Genomic DNA, 20,060 nt, shown 5'->3' on the forward strand with positions numbered 1-20,060 from the left:
GCTGTCGAGGCCGGATCCCTGCAGCCAGGCGGCCTGGGCCTGGTGAAGCAGCTGCACCAATCCACGGGCACTGCGCCAGGGACTGCGCGAGGGAGCTGGGGGTGCTGAGATTTCAGGGCCAGGCAGGGGCCGGCACCCCAGGGCGCCGACCACGAGCTCCAGACCACGAAGAGCGGGAGCTAGGGCCGCTCTGAGCACCAGTGCGGGGGCCTCAGGCTCCACCCATGGCTGGAGGACAGGTGTGGGGTTCGGCCCCTCCCCAGGGCAGGCCCGGGATCCCAGCCCCAGCTGCAACCTCCTTCCTCCTTCCTGGATTGACTGGAACTCTGACCCCACAGCAGCCAGTCTGTGCCCAGGTGCCATGGCGCGGGCCCTGCACGCCATTCTACTCACCCTGCTTCCTGCAGCTCTTCTAGTGAGCGAGAGCCCCCCAGTTCTCCCAGAAAGCCTGTTTCCCCAGAGTGACAATGCCACAGACCTGAATGCAGGTAGGATGTGATGTGGTGGGACAGCCAGCAGCAGAGCTGGAGCAGTGTCTGAGCCCGCAGCTGCAGCTGTGTCCTTGCCCTGGTCCTGTTGGGAGCCCCCCCTCCCCAGGCCTCACCCTGGTCCACATCCCTGTGGCTGGGCCAGGAGCAGGGGACGTGGGGAGCAGGGCCATGTGGCTGTGTCTCACCCCATTGTACTGATTCCTTGCAGTGTGTGGACGTCCGAAGCCGTTGAACCGCATTGTGTCGGGGCAGAATGCCAGGCCGGGCCAGTGGCCCTGGCAAGTGAGCCTGAGAGAGAACGGCGAGCATGTGTGTGGGGGCTCCCTGATTTCCGAGGACTGGGTGCTGACAGCGGCCCACTGCTTCAACCAGTGAGTGTCTCCCCGGGGTGCACGAGGCCCGTCCAGGCACTCTGGTTTTCTTTTTGAGCCACATCCATCACTGCCCATTTTGTCAGATGAGGCAGGCATGCGCCCTCCTGTCTTGCTTCTCCGTCCATCATGACCCCTATTCTTGGGAGGGTTGGGGGGGGAGTCTGAGGAAAGGATATGGGAGAATCCAGTCCCCTCGGGACTCTGGAAACCACTGGTTTTCCCAGGTTGGTGATTCTCTTGAGAATCCAAAGTCTTGAGGGCACTGCTTATTAGACAGGTGTTTGCACAGGTGCTGGGCCTTGATTGGTGATTTGTCTTTTTGCGATACTTAGGCTTAGAACTCATGGCCTTGCGTTTGCCAGGCTAGGGGTCTAGCACTTGAGCCATGGAAGCCATGAGAGCTTACAGGGTGATGACTATTTTTTTTGGCCATGGTGTTTGAACTCAGGACCCGGGTGCTGTCCCTGAGCTCCCCAGCTCCAGGCTAATGCTCTACCACTTTGAACTACAGCAGCATTTCCAATTTTCTGGTGGTTGATTGGAGATAAGAGTCTCCCAGGAATTCCTGCATGGGATGGCTTTGAACTGCGATCCTCAGCTCTCAGCTTCCTGAGCCCCTGGTGCCTGGCTTGTGTTGACTTCTAACAGTAATCACGCCCAGGGTAGCGGGATTCTCTGCGTGAATAAAGACAATCGCCTCCACCCAGCTCAAGGCCCCTCTTGACCTTCCTGTCCTCCAGGAACCAACCCCTGTCTTCCTATATGGTGCTTCTGGGCTCCATCTCCTCCTACCCCGAGGCCGACGAGGCAAAGGAGCTGCGAGCTGTGGCGCAGATCTCCCGGCACCCGAGCTACTCTGACGTGGACCACAGCATGGGTGACATTGCCCTGGTGCGGCTGGCAGCGCCTGTCTCCTTCAATGACCTCATCCTCCCGGTGTGTCTCCCCAAACCTGGGGAGTCCTTGGATCCTGACATCAAGTGTTGGGTCACCGGCTGGGGGCAGATCTTTCCAGGTCAAGGTAAGGATGCTCAGAGCTGGGGGGGCGAGGGGAGGAAGACGGGGCCCAGGCAGTGGGGGACTCACCAGAGGCCGCTGCCCTCACCCCCAAACGGATCAGCTGTGGAGCCCGGACGTGAAGGACGGCCACCACAGTTTTTCCACTCAAACCTGGATCAAGTCTGTCCCCCCTGAGCCAGGGAGTGCCACGACCACCCCGGCGCCCACGGCTCCTTGCCTGCCAGGGCTCATTGTGGGCAGAGTGGCCTCACTGGGTCCTGGTTTGCTGCTGTGGCAGGAGACACGTGTCTCATGAGGTGTGAGGTGTACAGGCCCTCCCTTCCTCCCTCTTCCTGTCCCCCTCGTCTCTGTCTGTCTGTCTGTCTGTCTGTCTCCTTTTCTTTTGCCAGTCCTGGTTCTTGAACTCAGGGCATGGGCTTTGTTCTCAGGCTTTCTTGAGACTAGCGCTCTACCACTGGAGCCACAGCACCACTTCAAGCTTTTTCTGTGTATGTGGTACCAAGGAGTCGAACCCAGGGCTTTGTGCATGCTAGGCAAACACTCTGCCACTAGGCCATGCTTCTAGCCCTTCAGGCCATTTCTAACAGGGCCAGAAGCTCATCCACCTTCCTTAGTTCCTGGTCCTCAGATCTCATCCTCCTGAGTAGCTAAGATTACAGGTGTGAGCCACTGGCTTCATTAAAAAATAAAAGTGTGTGTGTGTGTGTGTGTGTGTGTGTGTGTGATTACTGGGGATCGAACCCAAGGCCTGGGTGTTGTCCCTTATTTTGTCTGCTCCAGCTGGTGGCTACCCCCTCCTGCGTGCCTGGCTGGAGAGGGCTTGCTGAGGCATGTTAAGTCCTCCTTTCTGAGCATGCTCTCCCTCTCCCTCAGATCTCCCGCCTCCCTTCACACTTCAGGAACTGGAGCTTCCGCTCATCGACTCCCAGACCTGTGAGGCCTACTACCAGGAGAACTCGGTGTCTGGCCAGGGCCCCATCATCCTGGAAGACATGTTGTGTGCTGGCTTCAAGGAAGGCCAGAAGGACTCCTGCTATGTGAGCAAGCCAGGCCCCAGTGTCACCATGACCCCAACACCCCCAGCTCACAGGGTGTCCCACTCCCTCTCAACCCCTGGGACCTTCCAAGACAGAAGACATTTGAAAAATAGTTAATTTGATTTTCATTACTGTCCTGGAGGTTGAACTCAGGCCTGAGCGCTGTCCCTGAGCTTTCTTGCTCAAGGCTAGTGCTCTACCACTTGAACCACAGCTCCACATCCGACATTGTTGTTGCGGATTATTTGAGATAAGAGCCTCACAGAATGTCAGGCTTGGACTGATTTAAAAACGACATTTTGGGGCTGGGACTGTGGCTTAGTGGTAGAGTGCTTGCCTCGCATGCATGAATCCCTGGATTTAATTCCTTAGTATCACATACACAGAAAAAGCCGGAAGTGGTGCAATGGCTCAAGTGGCGGAACGCTAGCCTGAAGCCAAAGAAGCTCAAGGACAGAGCCTAGACCCTGAGATTAAATACCAAGACTGGCAAAAATAAGTAAACAATCAAATAACCCTTCCATCCTCAGATCTCAGCCTCCTGAGTATCTAGGATTACAGGTGTGAGCCACCATACCTGGCTTCTTTTATTTTTTATACATTTATATACAAGGGTCAATACAAAAAAATGTTTCTGTTGAAGCGTCCTAAGTTCCATCCCCAGCATCTCAAAAAAAAAAAAAAATCAGTTCTGCCATGGGTCTTATCTCTACCCTGAATGTCTTTCTTTGAGACCAGAATCTTTTAAAAAACTGTCCTCCAACATTAACTTCAGAGCCTTTGATCACGTTTCTGTGAGCAGCAGTGCAGGGCTGAGTTCTGAGGCTGAGCTCAGTTGGCTCTGCCTTTCCTCAAGTGTTCTTGTAAACCCTCTTTATTCTATTATCTCCCAGAAGAAATATTTTAGATTAAAAAAGGGGGAGGGGGAGCATGGCCTAGTGCTCGCTTACCTTGCATGCACAAAGCCCTGGGTTCGATTCCTCGGTACCACACATACAGAAGAAGAAGCCAAAAGTGGTGCTGTGGCTCAAGTGGCAGAGTGCTAGCCCTCCCTGAGTTCAAGCCCCCCCCCCCCCAAAAAAAGCAACAGCAGTACCAGCAACACGGAAGCATTCCTTCTAGTTTATTTATTTATTTTTTTTTTGGCCAGTCCTGGGGCTTGAACTTAGGGTCTGGGTACTGCCCCTGGGCTTTCTCAAGGCTAGAGCTCTACTACTTGAATTACAGCTCCACTTTTGGCCTTTTCTGTGTATGTGGTACCAGGGAATTGAACCAGGACTTTGTGTTTGCTAGGCAAGCACTCTACCACTAGGCCACGTTCTGGCCCCCTTTGTGTGTGTGTGTGTGTGTGTGTGTGTGTGTGTGTGTGTGATTAACTGAAAATAAGGATCCCATTGACTTTTTCTGCTTGGGCTGGCTTCGAACCATGATCCTTAGACCTCAGCCTCCTGAGTACCTGGGATAACCGGTGAGGGCCACCCGTGGCTGCAGATGTTTACATTGTGGTTTAGAGAACACACCTTGCATGCCACATCACTTGTTTCATGTGCTGGTATCCCCCTTCTCTTTCCCAGACCCCTGCCACCTTCTAAACACTTCCAACTGAGCCAGGAGTCTGGCCTAGTGGTAGAGTGCTTGCCTAGCATGCATGAAGACCCAGGTTCAATTCCTCGGCTCTGCATACATAGGAAAAGCCAGAAGTGGTGCTGAGGCTCAAGTGGTAGAGCTCCAGCCTTGAGAAAGTCCAGGGACAGTGCTCAGGCCCTGAGCTCAAGCCCAGGACTGGAAACCTTCCCCGTGATTGATCCTCCTTCTAGGCCTGGGCAGGACAGTGCCAAAGAGCGCTCGGGAGTTGGCGGGGTGTGCGGATCTGGATGTGTCTCGTTTGCAGCCGGCTGGCCCAGCCTCCTCTACTTCCCATCTCCCCATCTCTGCAGGGTGATTCCGGAGGCCCGCTGGTGTGCAATGTTGGTGTCTGGGTGCAGGTAGGGGTGGTGAGCTGGGGGTATGAGTGTGCCCTGCCCAAGAGGCCGGGCGTTTACACCAACGTCAGCTACTACGCCTCGTGGATTGCCAGTGTCCAGAACCCAGCTCCAGGCCGAAGCTGCTCTTCCTCCTTCTGCTACCAACTGTTGCTTCTGGGATCCACAAGTGCCACCCTCATCTCCCTGGGGCTTCTCTGAGGGGCACCCCATTTTCCCAGCCCCTACGTTCTGAATGGCTGGCCTCTCCATACCCCCAGCCAGATCTGGGGGATCCAGTCAAAGTCCCCTTCCCTGGGCCCTCTGGGAGCAGACATTTGCTGCCGTTTCCTCCTCCAGGAGCCCTGTCTTGTCTCTCCACAGAGAACTCTTCCCTCTAGCCTCCACACTGATTCCTCTTTGGACTCTTGGCCTCCCCACCTCCAGCCAAACCCCAGCCTCCTCTGGTCCCTGAAGCGCCCTTTGGACCTGCAGTCCCCCTTTTCCCCTGGACCGAGTCATAGGGTGGGGCCTCCACTCAGGACACGTTGCTGGCTTCTTGGACTCCTGGGCTGGGTGGATCTGTTTCACTGAAGCAATAAAGCCTGGACCTGCACACTTCCTCCTGTGCCTGCTTCTCACAGCCTCAAAGCGGACCCCGAGATGTGAGCCCTGCCCTCCCTGCTCCCCCCCCCACAGGGCCATCCGAGTCTCCTCTTGATTTCAGGAAGGGAGGTGGAGGACTGGGAGGGTCTGGCTTGCCTGCGCCCGCTGTCCTCAGCAGCCCAGTTTCTAGGGCCGTGGAACCACACATGAACGCGCCCCAGGACCCCTGCACGACAGGAGGGGAATGCGGGGCTGTGTGGATCCCAGCAGCTCAGACAGCCCCGAATTCCAGAATGTCCTGGGCAGCGAGGGGTGGATCTCGTGTCCTGAGGTTTCATGCCCAACCCCAGAGCTCTGTCAGCATGGGGGTCAGGCCTGTGCCTGACCTTCAATCCCGAGCTTTCTCTCCACAAGCAATAAAGTTTGTCAGAAGGCTTTCAGCCCTCCAGGTCCAATTCAGTAAACTGGGTGTAGTGGGACACGCCCGAGAGCCTGGCCGCTGGGCGGGCGGTGAAGACGGGAAGGTCAGGATGTAAGGCCCTCCTGGTTTAGTTTTCCTGGTTTTGACCTGGATCCTTCCATTTACTTCCCCTCATAGTCCAGTCCTCAGAGCTCGGATGGTGGCACGAGCAAACAATGCAAAGGTGGAGAGGGGGTCACCGTTATTCTTTGGGCTGCACCGGGGGCTCCCATTGTGTGAGCGCCAGGCTTTCCTGTCTTGAGCCCTGCTCAGATTCGTCCCTCGCCATCCTCCTTCCTCCAGGGGTCACTTCTGCTCTCAGACTTGACCAGCAGCTTCTACCCCTGTTTGTTCTTGCGAAGATCTCACACTTCATTCAGCTCGACCTCCTGGATGGCTCCCCGCCCTTTGCTCGGCCCCCATTAGTTAGCAGTGTGGACGCTCCCCAGGCCGTCCATGCTGGGCGATGCAATGTATGCGGGGCGCGTCCTGCTCCCCCCTCCCCAGCTTCCCTTCCCTCTGACCCCCCAGGCAGGACTTCAAATCAGGGCTTGTGCCACTCTGGGCTGCAATCTTCCCAACTGCATTTTTTTTTTAGATTGAGGTGAGGGTCTTGCGAGCTTTCTGCCTGCGCTGGTCTGGACTTTCTACTTAGCTTAGGGGAGGGGGTGCAGGGGTGGGGGCGGAGCAGACGCCGGGCCCAGGCCGCCGTGTCCCGCCCGTCCGGCAGGGGGCGCCCGCGGCCGCCGTGTCCCCCCCTGTACGGCAGGGGCCGCCCGTCCGGCAGGGGGCGCCCGCGGCCGCCGTGTCCCGCCCGTCCGGCAGGGGGCGCCCGCCGCCCGGCGCAGCGGGACGCAGAGGGGGCGCCAGGCCGGGAGCCGAGGCCATGGGGGCGCGCGGAGGGGCGAAGGCGCCGCCGCTGCCGCTGCTGCTGCTGCTCCTGGCCGGGCTGAGGTCGCGCGTGGGTGCCGGACGGCCGGGTGAGCCGCGCGGGCCGCGGGGGGCGGGGGCCGCGGACACGCAGGCGGTGGACACGCTGTCAGGTGAGGCGCGGGCCTGGCGGGGCGCGGCGGCCATGGCGGCCGGGGGGCGGGGTGGGGGGGTGGGGGGCTCTTCCCGCTCCGCCCCTCCCGTCCGCCCTCAGCCCCGCCCGCCCCCCAGGCCCGTGCGGACACCGGCCGATCCCCTCGCGCATCGTGGGCGGCCAGGACGCGGAGCTGGGGCGCTGGCCGTGGCAGGCCAGCCTGCGCCTGTGGGGCTCCCACGTGTGCGGGGCCACGCTGCTGAACCGCCGCTGGGTGCTGACGGCCGCGCACTGCTTCGACAAGTGAGCCGAGGGGGCCTCGCGTGGGGTGTGCGGTCATCGCGTGGGGGCCTCGCGTGGGGGCCTCGCGTGGGGTCATCGCGTGGGGGGTGGGGTCATCACGTGGGGTGTGGGGTCATCGCGTGGGGGTGGGGTCATCGCGTGGGGGCATCGCGTGGGGTCATCGCGTGGGGGCCTCGCGTGGGGACGCCTCTCAGGACCCCGCGGCGGGACCCCGCGCCTGGCTTCCGTTGGTCCCTGGAGGAGCCCCGCTGTGACGCCCGGCCCTCTGGAGGCTGGGCGGCTTCCCTTCCTCTGCCTCCCCCCGCCCTCCTCGTGGGAGCCGCTCGCGTGGGCCCTGCCTGTCCATCGTAGCCGGCGGGACCCAGTCCTTCTGTGGGGCCCAACCCCGCGGACGCAGGAGCGCAGGCAGCGCCGGGCCGCCCGGCCTGCGAGGCTTCCGTGGAGCCGGCCCTTTGCACCAGCGCTGGCCACTGATGTCCCCCCCGCAGGTCCGAAATCCCCTTTGAGTGGTCCGTGCAGCTGGGGGAACTGACCTCCACGCCGTCCTTCTGGAGCCTGCAGGCCTATCACAACCGCTACAACCTGGACAACATCTTCGTGAGCCCCAAGTACCCGGGGACATTTCCCTACGACATCGCCTTGATCAGGCTGTCCTCCTCCGTCACCTACTCCAGCAACATCCAGCCCATCTGCCTCACGGCCAGGACGTCCCCGTTCCAGAACCGCACCGACTGCTGGGTGACGGGCTGGGGGGATATCGGAGAGGACGAGTGTAAGGCTGGGGACAGAAGGGCCTGTGGGGAGGCTCCAGCCACCCCGAAACCACCACCCCTCCCTGGTCAACCAGTGGCCTTTCTGTTTCCCTCGCTGCCCAGCCCAGCCCTCACATCTCAGAGGGGCCACGAATGCCCTGTCCTCTGCCAGGTCCCTGTGTGATTTTGTGGATCATCCACGATCTGTTGAGTCCAAACGGGACGTGGAAGCATTAAGAGCTGAGTCTTGGGGCTGGGTGCCGTCACTCACACCTGGGATCCTAGCTGCGCCGGAGGCGGAGACCTGAGGGTGGCAGTGTGAAGCCAGCTCAGGCGGAAAAGTCCTCCACTTGATCACAGATTAAAACGACAGATGAGGAGCTGTGGCTCGTGTGGCAGAGCTCTACCCCACCTTTAGCAGGAAGGGAGAGTGCCCCAGCCCCAAGTTCAAGCCCCAGTGCAGGCACAAAAGAACAACAGCCCAAACCCCAAACCCCAATCAGCATCCCAGTCACTGACTGCAGGGACCCGAGGCGCCCCACGGCCCACGCCGGCTCCCTGCCCCCGTGTCTTCACAGCTCTGCCGTGGCCCTACACTCTGCAGGAGATCCAGGTGGCCATCATCAACAACACCATGTGCAATCACCTCTTTGAGCAGACCGACTTCCGCATGGACATCTGGGGGGACATGGTGTGCGCGGGGGACCCCAAAGGTGGCAAGGACTCCTGCTTTGTGAGTGCCGCCCGAGCCCGGCCCATGCCACCTCCTAGGTGCTCGGGCCAGCCTGGGAGGTGCATGTGCAGTCCAGTGTGCTGGAGGGGTTGCCGGGCGACCCTCACACCGATGCTCCCCCCTTCCCACCCCCGCTGCCCCCAGGGTGACTCCGGAGGACCCCTGGCCTGTGAGCAGAATGGACTGTGGTATCAGGTCGGAGTGGTGAGCTGGGGCGTGGGCTGCGGCCGGCCCAACCGGCCCGGCGTCTACACCAACATCAGTCACCACATCAACTGGATCCGAAAGACCATGTTACGCAATGGTGTCCTGGGGCCCAGCCGCTCCCCAGCGTGGCTGCTCCCCACTCTGTCCTGGACCCTCAGGCTCCAGTGGCCTGCCAGAACCTTCTGCTGAGCAAGGCTCTGGTCCCCTGTTTCTATGCCAATAAATATTAGAGTTGACTTTTTCCAGAGCGTTCCTTGAATGCTGCAGCCTCTGTCGTCCCTGTGTCCATCTGCAGGAAGCTGAGTTGTTTCTATTGGAAGATCCCGGGGCTTGAACGGAGGCTTCAGGATTCTTTGCCAGCCAAGCCACATTCCCAGCTATTAACCAAATCATTTTTTCTTTTTTTGGTTAGTCCTGGGGATTGAACTCAGAGTCTGAGCACTGTCCTTGGGCTTTCCTCAAGGCTAGTGCTCTACCACTTGAGCCACAGCACCACTCTTGGCTTTTTCTGTGTAAGTGGTACTGAGGAATTGCTAGGCAAGCACTCTACCATTAGGCCAGGCTCACAGCCCAGCCAAGTCATTTTTAAAAAATTTCTTTTGTGGCTGAGTGCAGTGGCTCATGCCTGTAATCCTAACTGTTCAGGAGGCTGAGATCTGAGGATCAAGGTTCAAAGCCAGCCGGGGCACAAAAGGACCTGAGACTTTTATCTCCAGTTAACCTCTAGAAATGGGGAGTGGGGCTTGGCTCAGAGGTAGGATGGTAGCCTTGAGCTGAAGAGCTCAGGGACAGCGCCCAGGCAGAGTTCAAACCCCACAACCCACAAAATAAAATTGTTTTGTGTCCTGGGCTTCAACTCAGGGCCTAGGTAACTGTCCCTTGACGTCCCCCAAGGCAAGTGCTCCACCACCTGAGTCTCAGCTGTACTTCTGGCTTTATGCTGGTTACTTGGAGATAAGAGTCTCTGTGCTGTCTGTCCAGGCTGGCTTCTAACCTCACTGGTGAGGCCTCAGCTTTCTGAGCTGCTGTGTTACCGTGTGAGCCCCAGGGCCCAGCATGACTCCTCCTTCCAAGGCTTGGAGCACTGCGGGCTGGGAGACGCTCAGCCGGCCAGTCCAGCCCTCGGGACCTGGGATCACCAGCAGAGGGAGAGCTTCTCCACCTTACCACCATCCCTATCCAGGACTGGGAAGGGGTCTTGCTGGCTTGCTGCTCAGTGTCCCCTCCCAGCATGGCAGATGCTGTGGGCTTAAGTCCACCCAGCCTCAGATACCCTCCTTCCAGGGGGGTTACCAGTGGGGGGCTGCCGGCAGGCGCCCTGGAGAAGCACAGTGCCCCCACTCCCCACCCCACCTTGATCTCCCATTCCTTCTCCAGTGGGGACACCGGCTGTGAGCAGCCAAGGAGGCCGGGTCTCCCAAGAAGAGGCCAAAGAGCCTGGGGCTGCACCCGACCACGCCAGCAGGGGCAGCTGTGAGCCAAGCCCTGGGGATCTGGCGGAGACCTCAGGGACATTTCTGCTTCAACAGCACCCCTCCTGTGGGCTGAAGTCCACCCAGCTTCGGCTGGGGGCGCACTGGACTCTGAGCACCCCAAAGGCGTGGGTCCAGGGAGGCCTGGGGAGGAGGCGCCTGGTGCGGCCGCCCGTCCAGCAGGGGGCGCCCGCGGACCCCGACGCCACCGCCCGTCCAGCAGGGGGCGCCCGCGGACCTCGCCACGCGCCGCCCGTCCAGCAGGGGGCGCCCGCGGACCCCGCCACACGCCGCCCGTCCAGCAGGGGGCGCCCGCCGCCCGGCGCAGCGGGACGCAGAGGGGGCGCCGGGCCCGGGAGCCTGGGCCATGGAGGCGCGGGGAGGGGCGAAGCCACCGCTGCTGCTGCTGCTGCTGCTGCTGCTGCTGCTGCTGCTGTGGCCGCTGCTGAGCCGGGTGGGAGCCCTGGGGCCTGGTGAGCTGGGGCGGCCGCAGGACGGGCGTCAGGGAGGGGCGTCAGGGAGGCCCAGCAGGCGCGGCGTGGCGGGGTGGCGTGGGGCGCGGGGGCCTCACCGTCCTCTCCTCCGCCGCAGGTCCCGTGGACGCCACGCTGCTCACCAGTAACCGCCGGGGCCCGGGGCGGGGGGCCGGGGGCGAGGGTCGGGGTCCCGGGGTCGGGGATCCCGGGGTCGAGGGTCCCGGGATCGGGGGTCGGGGTCCCGGGATCGGGGGTCGGGGTCCCGGGGTCGGGGGTCCCGGGATCGAGGGTCGGGGTCCCGGGGTCCCGGGGTCTGGGGTCCCGGGGTCGGGGGTCCCGGGATCGAGGGTCGGGGTCCCGGGGTCGGGGTCCCGGGGTCGGGGGTCCCGGGGTCGGGGGTCCCGGGATCGAGGGTCGGGGTCCCGGGGTCGGGGATCCCGGGGTCGGAGGTCCCGGGATCGGGGGTCGGGGTCCCGGGGTCGAGGGTCGGGGTCCCGGGATCGGGGGTCGGGGTCCCGGGGTCGAGGGTCCCGGGATCGGGGGTCGGGGTCCCGGGGTCGAGGTCCCCCACACAGGGTCCCCGTCCGCCCGGTCCGTCCGTCCGTCTGTCGGTCTGTCCTAGGCCCCTGCGGGCAGCGGGAGATGCGGCCGCTGATCGTGGGCGGCGAGGAGGCGGCGCTGGGCCGCTGGCCCTGGCAGGCCCTGGTGATGGCGCGGGACGGCCAGTTCTGCGGCGGGAGCCTGGTCAGCCGGCGCTGGGTGCTGTCGGCCGCGCACTGCTTCGAGAGGTGAGCGGGGGGGGGGGGGGGGGGGGGGAGGAAGAGGGAAAAGGGGGGGACGCGGGCTCCCGGCCACCCCCGGCCCCCGGGCCGCAGGACATTCACACGACCGCCCTGCTCAGGCCCCCGCGGAACACTCGAGGCACACTCTTAAGCCCTGGGCTTGAGCTCAGGGCCGAGCACCGTCCTGGGACGCCCGGGAATCGAGCCCCGGGCTTTGGCATGGTGGGCGAGCAGTCTCCCGCCAGGCTCCAGGCCCGATCCTTGCATTTTCTTGCCTGGGCTGTGGTTCAACGTCCGTCTTCAGAGCTCAGCCTCTGAGCGGGGAGGCGTGCAGGGGTGAGCTGAGGGCGCTGGGCTGGGCACGCTTGCTGTGTACTAGAGATCCTCCGGGAAGGGGACAAGACCCCTGCAGACCCAGGCCCCGCGCAGGGCATGGGCTGCGTCCTGTCTGGTGTGTCCAGGACCAGCAAGCCCTGGACACCGGAGACAGGGGCGGTGCGGGAGCCCAGAGGCCGCCCTCCTGCCAGGCCCTGACTGCACCTCCTCCCGTCAGGTTCCCTGAGGTCTCCAAGTGGACCGTCCGGCTTGGGGAGCTGTCTCTCAAGTCATCTTTCTGGAACTGGAGACCCAACCACCATTACAAGGTGAAGAAGATCGTGGTGAACCCCCACGCCAGGGGGGTGCTGCAGGACATCGCGCTGGTGCAGCTGGCCTCGCCCGTCCCCTACAACAAGAACATCCAGCCCGTCTGCGTCCCCTCCTCCTCCTCCATGTTCCAGCACCGGCCTGACTGCTGGGTGACCGGCTGGGGCTGGCTCCGAGAGGACCAGAGTGAGGCTGGGCACAGGCGGGTGGGGATGAGGGGACAGCCTTGTCCTTGCCCCAGTGCCAGCCATGCCAGGCCCTGCAGCCCCTCCCTGGCCTCTGGCACTGCTGAGCCCCTGGGTCAGGAGCCTGTCCTCGCCTGCTTCTGTCCTCTTGCTCCCCACAAACCCACGCTGTAGCACGTCTGCAGCACGGGCTGTGTGGTGACCCTCCCTCCCTGCAGCCCTCCCCCCTCCGGGCCCTCCCTGCAGCCCTGAGAACCTCCCAGCTCCGGATTCTCCTCCCCTGTGTGTGATTTTTTGCCAGTCCTGGGGCTTGAACTCTGGGCCTAGGCACTGTCCTTGAGATTTCTCAAGGCTTGCACTCTAGCACTTGAGCCCAGCACCAATTCTGCTCTGGTCTGTCTACATGGGACCAGAGAATCAAACTCGGTGCTCTGTGCATTCTAGGGGTACACTCCACCACTAGGCCATGCTCCCCTTTATTAGTATTTTTTTTATAGCATGAATGTCTTGTCCTTGCATCAGGTAGACAACAGAGAAAGATGGGGGGCGGGGATTCGCACTTCTGTCCTCGCTGTTCAGCTGCATGGCGCCCTGTGCCAGTGCACCTCTTTTCTCTCTACGACTTGGAGTTTCGTCCTGCCTGCAGTCTTCCATCTGAGCCTGAAGCCCCCCCCGCCCCCCGCCCACCCCCAGGGCCCAGCCACTCCCGAGGGATGAAGTCCAGGCTGATGTTTTCAGTCCTCATTCGTGTCGTGGGGAACGGTGCTTTGGGTTTTGTGAGTGATGTGGAATTCTCAGTGGACTTGTTTTCCCTCTGGCTTTTAAAGCATCTTTTCTTGCTTGCAAGACTTCTGGGTTTCTCAGAAGACGTCCAGTGTTGTCTTGCGGACAACACTGACCGACAGCCCTCTCCTCTCCGCTCTCTGTCGGCTGTCTCTGCCTGTGACAGTTTGACTTCACGTGTCTCCACGTGGTGCTCTTTCACGTCTGATTTGTAGTTTGCTTATCATCTGGACTCGCTGGTTTGCCTTTCATCAATTTGGGGGCATTTTTGGGGGATTTCGGCTTGAACTCTGGGCCTGGGCGCTGTCCTGAGCTCTTCAGCTCAAAGCTACCACACTACCCCTGAGCCAAGCCCCACTTCCTGTTTTCTAGAGGTTAATGGAGCTAAGAGTCTCAGGTCCTTTTGTGCCCAGGCTGGCTTTGAACCTTGATCCTCAGATCTCAGCCTCCTGAGTAGCTAGGATGACAGGCGTGAGCCACTGTGCCTGGCGTTTGGGGGGCCTTTTTGCCCCAGATCCTGTAGCCCCAAAGGCTCCCCCGCAGCCCCTCCTACTTGGCTTTGGGACCTTCCCCGCCTGTCCATCGTGGTCCTTCTGTGACATTGTGGGTCGTGACTGTGTGAGGGGGTCCCCAGAGACAGCGCCGCTGGAGGGGGTGTCTCATCCTTCTGGGGTGGGAGACTAATGCTGTGCTGTGTCGGCCCCACTCCCAGAACTCCAGCCTCCCTACCGCCTCCGGGAAGCGCAGGTCACCATCCTGAACAACTCCAGGTGTAGAGAGCTGTTCTCCATGCCCACGGGACGAAGCTTCATCAGTGACGACATGATCTGCGCTGGCGCGGAGGACGGCAGCGTGGACACCTGCAGTGTGAGTGCCCCTCCCGCCCCCTCTCCCTCACCCACCCCTCCTGGGTCCTCCCTGCCACCCGGGGCGGAGGCAGAGGCGGAGGCTCCACTCTGGGAGTGGATTCACACCCAGACCCACAGCTGCCCTTCTGCTGCTGCCTCTTTACTGGACCGCCTCACCCCTGCCCCCTCACCCCTGCCCCCCTCACCCCTGCTCCCTCACCCCTGCCCCCCTCACCCCTGCCCCCTCACCTCTGCCCCCTCACCCCTGCCCCCTCACCTCTGCCCCCTCACCCCTGCCCTCCTCACCCCTGCTGCTCCCCAGGGTGACTCAGGAGGACCCTTGGTCTGCGACCTGGATGGGCGGTGGTATCAGGTGGGCGTGGTGAGCTGGGGCCTGGGCTGCGGTTGGCCCAGGAGGCCTGGTGTCTACACCAACGTCAGTTCCTTCTTCCCCTGGATCCAATTGTCCATGTCCTGCACTGGGCCCGGGCCAGGCCTTTCCCTGCCCCTGCTCTCCCTCAGTCTACCCTGGGCATTCTCGCTCCTGTGCCCCGGCTGAGCTCCCTAGGCCCGGGTGGGTGCCAGAGCAGTGCCACCCTGCCAGGCTGTGGGCATGGAGGCCGGGGGGGTCACGTCCCTGTCCTCTCTGTCCCATTCACCAATAAACTTTTTCGTCTGTGTAATCTGCTTCGTCAAAGAGCCTGATGATCTTATCCAGGTTTTAGCTTCAAACTCTGACTAATTCAGTAAAATGTTCATTTATGGAAAGACATGCTTCAGCCAGATGTGTGCGGTGGCTCACATCTGTCATCCTAGCTACTCAGGAGGCCAACATCTGAGGATGGCGCTCCAAGCCAGCCTGGCATGGAAGTCCTTGAGACTCTTATCTCCAGTTACTCACCAGAAAACTGGAAGTGGTGCTGTGGCTCACGTGGTAGAGTGCTGGCCTTGAGCCAAAGAAGCCCAAGGTCAGTGTCCAGTCCAGGAATGGAAGAAAAACAAAGGGGGGGGGGGACTTGCCTAGGGATAGAAGTCAACCTGCCACTCTGCAGACTTGATCTCAGAGCTAAAGGACCCGAGCGACTCTGACCCTAAGCTCTAGAGTGGATCAGTGACTTTGGATACAAACCCCACAAAAGTCAGTAGCATTTCTGTATACCAACAATGTCCAAGCCAAGAGGGAAACCGGGACAGCAACTCCTTGTGCAGTAGCCTCAAGACAAAAAAAATTAGGACTAAACATAAGGAAGTAAAAGAACTGTGGTGAAAACTATAAAACAAAGCAACACTTAAGAACACAAAGATGACCCCACAAATGGAAAGACCTTCCATGTTCATGGCAAGGCAGAATTAAGATGGCGAAAGAAGCCACTAAAGCGGATCTCCACAGGCAATCAACACAAACCCCCACAAACTCGCAGCAATGTTCTTCATCAAGACAGAGAAAACCATCCCCAAATTCATATGCAAGGACAAACGACCTCAGATACGTACGAGGCACCAGGTACGTAGGAAAAAGCGGGAAATGGTGCAGTGGCTCGAGGGGTAGAGCGCCGGACTATCCCGCTCTGCCTCCCCGCAGCCTCCGACCCTGGGTCCCTGCCGGCCATGCAGGAGCATCGCCACCTGGCCAGTCTAGATGAACAACCCCAGAGCCAGAGACCCCGACCCCAGCCTCAAAAGGAGGCTGGCCCCGTGCTGCCAGCCCCCAGGGGCTGCAGGGGGATCCCCTGTCTGACACCCGAGACCAGGAGTCCTGACGTACAGGGGCCGGCGGCCCAGCACAGCGGAGAAGGCGCCATTGTCGTTTCCTGGCATCCAGGCCTGGGCTGCATCCAAGGCAGGGAATTAGTCTCGGGGTAAATCCCCCTCTTGGAAAGCGCTGATTTTTAGGGACAAAGGGGGCCTGTGTGGAGTCCCTGGCACAGGCCCGGGCCAGCCTTGGGGCCTAGGTGACTGGGAGGAGGGGGTAGGGTGAGGCTTTTCCAGGATCTCAAGCTGAGTGTGTGTGTGCGTGTGTGTGAGTGTGCGTGTGTGTGTGTGTGTGTGTGTGTGTTGAAGGAGGGAAGGAAGGTAGGAAGGAGAGGGAAGGAAGGAAGGAAAATGTGTTGTGCCTGTTGTCTTCTCAGCACCGAGGGGGGTCATGACCCCTGCAGGGCTCGGTGGCCCCTAAAGGCACGAGGCCTCAGAGCCTGGCTAGGGACGGAGGGAGGGAGAAACCTTCTTGTTGTATTTTAAAAAGAAAAGGAAAAGAAAAAAGCCTGGAGGGAGGGAGGGAGAAAGAGAAGGAAGAAAAGAAAAAAAGAAGAAAAAAAAGAAGAAACTTAGAAGAGCAGTTGAGTGAACCCCTGGTGTGGCCCCGCTCCCCACCCCTGCCACCCCTGCCACCCCTGCCACTCATGCCACCCCTGCTACCCTGCCACCCCTGCCACCCTGCCACCCCCTGCCACCCCCTGCCACTCATGCCACCCCCTGCCACCCATGCCACCCCCTGCCACCCTGCCACCCCCTGCCACCCCCTGCCACTCATGCCACCCCCTGCCACTCATGCCACCCCCTGCCACCCTGCCACCCCCTGCCACTCATGCCACCCCCTGCCACCCTGCCACCCCTGCCACTCATGCCACCCCCTGTTACCCCTGCCACCACATGCCACCCCCTGCTACCCCTGCCACCCCCTGCCACTCATGCCACCCCCTGCCACCCCTGCCACCCCCTGCCACTCATGCCACCCCCTGCTACCTCTGCTACCCCTGCCACCCCTGCTACCCCTGCTACCCCTGCTACCCCTGCCACCCCCTGCCACTCATGCCACCCCCTGCTACCCCTGCTACCCCTGCCACCCCTGCCACCCCCTGCCACTCATGCCACCCCCTGCTACCCCTGCTACCCCTGCCACCCCCTGCCACCCCTGCCACCCCCTGCCACCCCTGCCACCCCCTGCCACCCCTGCCATCCCCTGCCATCTCCTGGGAGGCTTCCTGGAGTCCTGGCTCAGATAGGCCCTGCTCCTGGCACCTGAGCTGGCAGCAGACCTGCAGCGTTGTCCTCAGGCTGGCCTGGGACAGAACACAGCCCCTTTTGTGCTCCTCCTGGGCCCCGGCCCCCAGCGCAGCCTGCCAGGAGCTTAGGCTCTGTCTCCTTCCCCTCCCCCGACCTGCCTCCTGGGAACGAGGGAGGGGTCCCTGGCCCACCCCAGCCCACCCTCCAAGGCATCTGGAGGCCAGAGGGTCCCGGGGAGACTCCGGGCAGATGCCCCAGTGAGCCTTCCCACAGCAGCAGTGCAGGGACCAGCGCCAGGGGCCTTGAGCCCGGCCCCCGTGAGAGCCTTGTGGACCAGAGCCCCTCGCCCCGCCCTGTCCAGCCACCACCATGGGCAAGGGTCCATTGTTCCAGGCTGGTGGCCCAGGGGCGGGCAGACATGGTGAGGGCTGTGACGGCACAGCTGGTGGCCTGTCTGTGTCACGGGACATCAGCCACGGGACACTCGGAGCCCCCGGTCCCAGCGCTGCACAGTGGCTTCCAGACTTCATTAAACCATGCGTGCGCGCGGCCAAATAGTCTTCGTTTGAATTTAATATTCTTTTGAATTTTCCCTAGTGATTTTTGTTGTTGTTGTCATGGGACTTGAACTCTGGGCCTGGGCCCTGTCCCTTTGCTGTTCAGCTCAAGGCTAGCGCTCTAACCCTTGAGCCACGGCCCCACCTCCCATTTTCTGGTGGTTAGATGGAGATAAGAGTCTCATGAAGGGACCGGGAGTTTGGCCTAGTGGTAGAGTGCCTGTCTAGCATGCATGAAGACCCGGGTTCGATTCCTCGGTATCACATACATAGAAAAAAGCCGGACGGCACTGCCTGGATGGGTGGAGAAACCTAGCACATCTCACCCTCCCCCCCAAAAACCCATGCAGGTTCTATGATTCCCCACACGTGGCGGAGGCCGTGGCCTAGCGGGGGGGATGTGGCGGCCCCCCACATCTCTCCTCAGGTGAACAGGAAGTTGGAGTTTCCACCAGGCTGTTTTTCTCCACCCCAAGAATGTGCTGGAACCATCAGGGGCCCTGAGCAGGCCTGTCACCTCAGGCCTGTCACCTCCCTCACCTCTTCCTCCACACCCCAGCTCTTCTTCCTCTTCTCCCTCCTCAAGGTGGCGGGGGGCTGGCTCCAGGGCTCCGAGAAGAGCTGGTCGACATCTCGGGACCCTCTTCTCTACCTATGATTCCAGTCACTCCTGGGGTGTCCCATCCTGTGTCTCCTGAACCCCTCCACATTGGCGCAGCTCCCATGGCACCCAAGCTCAGGGGAGGGGCTGTGACTCCTGACTGACGGATGGGGGCCATTGCTGCCGGGCTGCTGCACACAGCAGGGCTGGGACGCCGGCTCTTCCCCCCTTCGCCTCCGGGGTTCAAGGCCTACCTGGCCAGGCTGGTGCCCGGCCCCGCACAAACCTCTTGGCGCCTGTGCAGTCAAGGTCAGCCCGCTGTCCAGGTGAGGAGCACGGGTGGCTCGCTCAGCCCCCGGCCTGTTTGCGTGGGCTCCGGACCAAGTCAGCAAACACAGTGTGTCCGGGAGGTTTCCCGGGGTGGCTCAGGGGACTCCCCCAGGAACAGCCCCCTGCCCGGCTCCTTCCTGTCCCCTTGCTGGCCCCAGCTCCTTCCTTCTGGATAGAGGCCCAGAGGCTGGGCAGCATATAAGGGGAGGAGAAGGGCGCCCAGGCACCAGGTTGGGGGACGACTCGCAGGCAGGTGAGGTGGGGTTCCTGGGGGTGCCTGGGGGTGGATGGCGGGGTCCCCTCTCAAGGCCCAGTGGCCTCCTCCTTTCCCTACAGCCCCGAAGCTCCCAGCCAGAGGCCATGCTGCTCCTTCTCGTCCTCTCCCTCCTGGGGGGTGCTGCCAGCTTTCTAAGTGGTAAGTCTGCGTCGGCCCCCCCCTTGTGCCGCCACCCCCCCAGTCCCGGACCCCCGCCCAGGTGAAGTGTGGACGCAGGGCCACCGTTTCTGCCTTCGTGGGGAGCCCACAGTGTTTGGGGAAGAGACACCAGGTCCCCCCATGCCTGGGCCTTGTCTTCCATCCAGACTACTACGGGAGGACATGTGCCACCCACTTCTGCATCTCCTCACCTGAGGGAGATGACCTCATGGGGGTTCGGGTGTACGAGCAAACCGGCCGGATGATGAGGTAGGCGTGTCCCCGACCTGGGCCCCCACCACTGGTTCTGGGCACGCGTGGCAGCTCCACCTATAGCTTCTCCTCCCCGCGTTCCTGCCTGGCCCCCAGTGGTGCTCTGGGGCCCTTCAGTCTTTGGCCTTCCAGAGATCCCAGCCTCTGCCCCCCCCTCCAGCCCACCCCCCCTTACTTCTTGTCACCTTGGATTGGTGACCAGAGGGTTGTTGACACCTCTCTGCCTTTCCTTCCATGAGATTTGTATTTTTTTAAATTAATTAATTAATTTATTGCCAGTCCTGGGACTTGAGAGCAGCCTGTCCTGTCCCAGGAAGCCAGGCCAGAGGCAGGCAGAGGCCCGCCGGGCCTGGGGGTACTCAGAGTGTCCCCTCTCTTCCAGTATACAGGGGAAATACGGAGAGTGCTGGGGGCCTATATATGGCAAAACTGGAAGAGGGACGCCCAGTGAGTTCTCTCTCTGGGACGAGGAACGGATAACCTGGATCTTAGGCTCCTACCTGGGCAACATCCGGAGCTTGGTCCTGAACACCGAGGACCGCCACCACCCATTTGGGGTGGTGAACGGCCAGGAGTTCGTGGCCTACCCCCCAAAGAGAGAGCAGGTCCTCAAGGGCATCTGCGGACTCTACGACGCCCGAGGCCTCTTGGCCGTAGCCTTCAACTGGGGAGACCGGAAGGAAAACTCCACCACGAAGAACTGCTAGAGCCTGTGGCCAGAC

At 61.4% G+C, this 20,060-nt stretch overlaps 3 protein-coding genes across 3 annotated transcripts; all 3 read left to right on the forward strand.

Moving 5' to 3' along the window:
• The first annotated feature begins 358 nt into the window (after positions 1 to 358).
• LOC150042296 (serine protease 33-like) lies at positions 359 to 5,105 on the forward strand. The gene is made up of 5 exons (XM_090324685.1): positions 359 to 488; positions 700 to 862; positions 1,606 to 1,886; positions 2,759 to 2,922; positions 4,860 to 5,105. Exons 1-5 carry the CDS (start codon positions 362 to 364, stop codon positions 5,103 to 5,105), a joined length of 981 nt encoding a protein of 326 aa, XP_090180811.1. The 5' UTR covers positions 359 to 361.
• A 1,919-nt stretch (positions 5,106 to 7,024) lies between these two features.
• On the forward strand, positions 7,025 to 14,842 carry LOC150042297 (transmembrane protease serine 9-like). The gene is made up of 10 exons (XM_090324686.1): positions 7,025 to 7,043; positions 7,111 to 7,276; positions 7,765 to 8,048; positions 8,607 to 8,761; positions 8,906 to 9,152; positions 10,346 to 10,813; positions 11,032 to 11,704; positions 12,252 to 12,529; positions 14,024 to 14,178; positions 14,482 to 14,842. The coding sequence occupies exons 1-10, from the start codon at positions 7,025 to 7,027 to the stop codon at positions 14,716 to 14,718; spliced, it is 2,682 nt and encodes an 893-aa protein (XP_090180812.1). The 3' UTR covers positions 14,719 to 14,842.
• Positions 14,843 to 15,246: 404 nt separating this feature from the next.
• Zg16b (zymogen granule protein 16B) lies at positions 15,247 to 20,060 on the forward strand. The gene is made up of 4 exons (XM_090324736.1): positions 15,247 to 15,663; positions 18,987 to 19,065; positions 19,233 to 19,335; positions 19,721 to 20,060. The coding sequence occupies exons 1-4, from the start codon at positions 15,583 to 15,585 to the stop codon at positions 20,043 to 20,045; spliced, it is 588 nt and encodes a 195-aa protein (XP_090180862.1). The 5' UTR covers positions 15,247 to 15,582; the 3' UTR covers positions 20,046 to 20,060.

This window comes from Megascapheus bottae, chromosome 36 (assembly GCF_031878675.1).
Source record: "Megascapheus bottae isolate mThoBot1 chromosome 36, mThoBot2.hap1, whole genome shotgun sequence".
NCBI lineage: Eukaryota > Metazoa > Chordata > Mammalia > Rodentia > Geomyidae > Megascapheus > Megascapheus bottae.